Source organism: Octopus bimaculoides, chromosome 24 (genome assembly GCF_001194135.2).
Source record: "Octopus bimaculoides isolate UCB-OBI-ISO-001 chromosome 24, ASM119413v2, whole genome shotgun sequence".
NCBI classification, from domain to species: Eukaryota; Metazoa; Mollusca; class Cephalopoda; order Octopoda; family Octopodidae; genus Octopus; species Octopus bimaculoides.
Window position 1 is genome coordinate 1,940,431 of NC_069004.1, and position 5,654 is coordinate 1,946,084.

The 5,654-nt window shown below is 35.2% G+C and overlaps 1 protein-coding gene across 9 annotated transcripts in view; it reads left to right on the forward strand.

Annotated features, from left to right (window-relative positions):
* Positions 1 to 5,648, forward strand: part of LOC106875898 (uncharacterized) — an 80,862-nt gene extending 75,214 nt beyond the window's left edge. For all 9 annotated transcript variants that reach the window (XM_052976403.1, XM_014924204.2, XM_014924206.2 and 6 more), the window contains 5 exons: positions 512 to 621; positions 1,343 to 1,495; positions 2,947 to 3,069; positions 3,829 to 4,095; positions 4,352 to 5,648. In XM_052976403.1, the coding sequence (XP_052832363.1) occupies positions 512 to 621; positions 1,343 to 1,495; positions 2,947 to 3,069; positions 3,829 to 4,095; positions 4,352 to 4,531 (833 nt within the window). In that variant the 3' untranslated portion in view covers positions 4,532 to 5,648. The remainder of the gene's footprint in view (positions 1 to 511; positions 622 to 1,342; positions 1,496 to 2,946; positions 3,070 to 3,828; positions 4,096 to 4,351) is intronic.
* The last annotated feature ends 6 nt before the right edge of the window (positions 5,649 to 5,654 follow it).

Below are 5,654 nucleotides of genomic sequence, written 5' to 3' on the forward strand. Positions count from 1 at the left end.
ATGACAAATTATGTTTTGATAAGAACTTTGAATTGCTTGATATTATAAACAAATAAAAGAAATTATTTATACAGCAGAAGGTTATCTCAATTATTTTCTTCATAAATATTGATATTAATTATTGATATTAATTATTGATATTAATTATTATTATAATAGGTGGCAAGCTGCCAGAAATGTTAGTTGTGTGCGAGTGTGTGTGTGTGTGTGTGTGTGTGTGTACTTTTTGTTTTGTTTTGTTTTTATTTGTGGGGCAACAAGGCTACCATTGGTTCTGCAGTTTCAGCATCTTAACAGCAGGACCATTAGCTTCAGAATTCCATTGGTTTTAAAATTGGACTAACATAACAAAATAACCATCTGATTCTTATTCTTGTAACAACTGGAGTTCATTTTTAGGGCTTTGTAAGTTCTCAAATATTTAGAATTTAGTGTTTGCTTGCTTTTCTTTTTTCTTTTTTGATGGTGGTGGTCATGTTTTGTAAATCATTTATGGCTTCACATTTTACAGGAACAGAAGATGATAAAAACATCATGAATGTAGGTCCTCGAAAAAATATACAAGAGTATGCTAAAAACCAATGGCGTGGGGAAACTCCAGAAGCTCAAAGATATCTCGAAGTAAGTATTTATGTTGTTGTTATTTTTATTTTGAAGGTGAACTGGCAGAACCGTTAGCACGCTGGACGAAATGCTTAGCGGTATTTTGCCCATCACTACATCCCAAGTTCAAGTTCAGCCGAAGTTGACTTTGCCTTTCATCCTTTCGGTGTCGATAAATTAAGTACCAGTGAAACATCGGGGTCAATGTGATCGACTTAACCCCTCCCAACAAATTTCAGGTCTTGTGCCTAGAGTAGAAAGGGTTATTTTTATTTTGACATGGTGCTGGCATAGTCGTTACGGTTAAGAAGCTCTCTTTGCGACTACATAGTTTCAGGTTCAGTCCCACTGCACAGCACCTTGGGCAAGTGTCTTCTACTATAGCCCTGGGCCAACCAATGTGTTGTGAGTGAATTTGGTGAACAGAAACTGTGCAGAAGCTTAGCATACACATGCGTGCATATATCTTTGTGTTTGCTCCCACCCACAATTTGACACCTGTGCAGTACTGTTCAATTTAATGGTCTCAAGAGGCATTAAAAACATACATGCTGTCTGGAGATTTATAGAATTTATGAGAAGCAGAAGTGAAACATAAGCACAATATATCTAAGGCAGTCTATATCTAAATACATAAATCGGTCTATTAAGCAACAAGTTTTAACTTTTCATACTTTAATGAAGCTATCAAACTTGTATAACTTTTACTTCATAAACTTTCATTCTCTCCATATTTCAGGCTTATAATCAAGTACAACAGACTTTCGAATGCAACTACATACGAGTTATGCGTGGAGATAACTACTGCGGAATTCGTTCCTGTATAGTTCAGGTGTTAATAAACGGAATTGCAATGAAACAGGAATTTGCCACAGCAGAAATTGTAAAGAATGTAAGACAATATTTGCTATAATCTCAGCTGCAGAATGGTTTATGAAGTTAATTTTTCCTTCTATCTTTCCCACTTAGTCTGGGTTGAGCAAACCAATGGCTTGTAAATAGCCTCGCAAACAATAATCAGATTGGTGATGGCCACAGCAGAGATAGGCAAAGTTTAATCTAACCTTAGCATTTGCTGTTTTATCTTTAGTGCCGTACATCCCAGGTTTTGTGATTAATGAGCCTCGTAATACTGCTGGTATGTGTGTGTGTGTAGAGTGAGAGAGAGAGAGAGAGGAAGGGTGGCTTGATGTCATAGTTGTATTTTGGGATGTTGTACATATAAATAACTCTTGTTATTAATTAGAGGAGGGTGTAAAGGAGGCAAACTGGCAGACTTATTACAACATTGGACAAATGCCTAGTTGTATTTCTTTGACTCCTTACATTCTGAGTTCAAATTCTGTCAGGGTGAGCTTTGCTTTTCATTTCTTTCTCATCATCATTAATTAACATCCATTTTCAATGCTGGCATGGGTTGGATGGTTTGATGGGAGCTGCACCAAGTTCCATTCATCTGTTCTGATATGCTTTATACAGCTGGATGCCCTTCCTAACGCCAACCACTTTACAGAGTGCACTGGGTGCTTTTTATGTGACACCAGCACCAGTGCTTTTTTACATGGAACTGGGTTAGTAAAGTACCAGTGAAGTACTGGGGGTCAATGCAGCCAACTAACCCCCTCCTCTAAATTACTGGCCTTGTGCCAAAATTAGAAAGAATTGTTAAATACTAAAGTGTGAGACGTGCATTATCTTACTAAGACTGAATGTATTCCTCCATAATTCCAGTTCACTTTTTTGTTGTTAAGTTTTGACATTTCTCTTTCCTAATGAAGTCTAACTTTATTAATCCATAAAGTGTTGCAGCTTTCAACCACTCAAATGCTTACCTCAAGTTTTAAGCACAAAAAACATTTACACTAAATATATATATATATATATATATATATATATATATATATATATGTATGTATGTATATATCTGATGACATGAAAGATGCAGGGACATATTAGCTTCATGCCAAATTTCAACAGTGCATATTCAGGGAACAAACAAATGTTTTTTAGTGCATCAAAGCAAGTAATATAAGCTCAACTTCACATAAAGGACCCAGGGTGAATATCTTTTTTTAAAGACATTTTTGGTGGGGAAAAACACTGCAAGTTATATATCATCAAGCATAGTAAACCTGTTACATTTACACAAAGCTAAAAAGTTTAACATTTCATAAGTCATTTTAATGTGTATTTTTTTTTTCTGTTACTTGCATGCTTGGAAAGTTATATAGAATGTCATTGTCACTGCCTTGACCTTCTTAAAGTTAGATGTATATAATGCAAAGATTTGAAGCCTAGATATTTTCTCTGACATTCATCTAAATAATGTCTATACTTTTCTAGCTTTTAAACCAATATTTGGAGGAACCAGAATGGGAACTAAAGCGGTGGTCTTTTGCCAGGCGTTTAAACTACACTGATGTGAAAGAAATGCTGTTCTCCTGTATTGATGAATTTTATTCACAGGTACTTTGATTTTTATCTCTATACATAACTAAAATATGAGTTTTGGTGCTTAAGAAAGAAAAGCTTTTCAGTTTTCTGTCATTTTTCATCGAAGTCTACTAAACTGACATTGACCCTCTTACGAACCTCCTCTCTCTGCTTCATTTGTTGACCTCTAAATGCCTTTAGATGTCCATCTTAACACCTAACATCATTGTCCACATTTGTCAGTCAGTCTCCAACTAAAACCTGATTCAGTTATTTTATGTTCTGTGCTGAAAGAGAATCACATATGTGTGTCATTATCATCATCCTCATCGTTTAACATCCACCTTCCATGCTGGCATGGGTGGGATGGTTTGACAGGAGCCAGCCAGGCAGAAACCTGCACCAGACTTCTGTGACTGTTTTGGCAGGGTTTTTCCAGCTGGATGCCCTTCCTAACATCACACACTCAGCAGAGTGGACTTGGTGCTTTTTATGTGGCACAAGCACAAGTGAGGTTTTATATATATATATATATATATATATATATATTTATAAGTACATACAAACAAACAACAGGCTCCTTTCAGTTTCCATTTCCCAAATCCACAAGACTTTAACCAACTCAATACTATAGTAGAAGACAATTGCCTGAGGTGTCACACAGTGGGTTTGAACCTAAGACCAGATGGTTGGGAAGCAAGTGTCTTAACCACACAGCCACACCTTGATAGAGTTATTTCTTATTGTTTCTCGGCAGATAAAACAAATATTTCTTTCTTTCTTTTATTTCAGCATAACTTAGCTTTAGAGATGGACAAGACAGAGAGAGAAGACTGGGTGGAGGACCTCTTAAACAGAGAACCAATTGTTGATATAAAAATAATGGAAGCTGCCAAATTGCTTATGATGCTTGATATAATTGACATTTATAAAAACCAACAAGCCGAAGATTATCCATTGTTCGTCCATTATATTTTTTCTCGGGATACATCTGACACTCCTGCAAAACTGTTGAAAAACATCCTGAATGCAGTCGGAGATTCTGGCAGTTTAGAACAGGTATGCATCCTTTAGAAATGATGATTTGATTTCTTAAAAAAATAATAAAGTGTGAGGAAGAGGAGAGATCTAACTTTTGAAACAGGGCCTTTCTTGCCTGAAATATCAGTCACTTCTTCATCACAGCAAATTTATTCCATCTGGTAAACTGCTTTGTTTCTTGTTTATTTTTTAAGATGTTTGAATGAAGAATTTTTTGATGGCCTTAAGATGAAAGTTGATCATTAATTGTTATGTTTTTTTTTTTCCTTTTCAGATTGATATGTGCCTCTTAGGACATGCACTCGGTGTAAAAATAACGGTGCCTCGTCTATATCGATATGGTAGAGATGATTTTATACATGGATTTCCTGATTTACTGAACCAAAATTGGGACGAGGTGTATCTCATTACCGAAGACGATAGACATTACAACATTATAATAAAAGATAACTGAGAAGAGACAATTCTATGATTACATTTCTAATTCTCTGTCGTTATCTCTCTTCTCTGCTGATGATGATTGAGAAGAGAAGCTAGCATCTTGTTCATCAGCTGGGAATCTACTGACACACTACATGTGGAGGCAACAGCTATTCGCATCAGTCAACTGTACAAGCTGCTCTACTATATGCTGCTAGCTGACCAGTGGATTAAAAACATTACTTTACCGGTTGATTTTTGGATGAAGATAACAAGACCAAGCTACACGTAGACACTATATCGTACGTCCACCACCCAGAAATGGAACCCACCTTAAACAATATGGCTGTGAAACATTAGCTTTTATTTATTTATTTAATTTTCTTTGCAAATTTTTTTTTTTTTTTAATCTTTTCTGTTTAAAATCACAACTGTGAAGATGGAAGAATCGGTGGAATTGGTTTCAAGTTACATGCAATGCAAAGGAAAGGAGGCACCAAGCAAAGACCATAGAAATACCTGTTCCCCATGTCTATATCTGTTAAAACTGTAGTGAACACTGTTGACATAAATGGTTCAGTATCTTATTAGAAACTTTTTTAGTTTCTGTTGCTGAAGTATCTTGGGGAAAAGGCCAATGTATAGATAATTGGTAGATCATTGGTATAATTGAATGCTCTTGTTGCCAGAGATTATAAAACTTTTTTCCTATTTTCAAGGACCATTTAAATTATGTGGCTACAAGCTTATCACTATTCAGTTTGGGTTACTTGTGAGGAAATCTATTTTAAGGACAAGATGTATAAAAGTTAACGCAAAAAACATGAATACACCTGTGCATTTTAAATGTTTCATTTAAAACAGGATTGTTTCTACTGATCTAAGAAACACCTTCTAGATGTCAAATTTTGCTCGATATACATATAATTCTTTAGATGTCACTGTTAACCTTATTTATATTTTTGATAATTTTTCGTATATAGTTGACATCAATTTAGTCGTAATCAAGCAGAACCTTTAATGGCAGGGTCCTGTTTCATTGACAAATGAAGAGGATTGCACGTTAGCAAATTTTTTAAATGTAACGACTTTTGGTTAGATTCTACAGCAGTGACTTTACAATTAGTTTTGTAGTAAATCAGATCTTTTATTCTGCT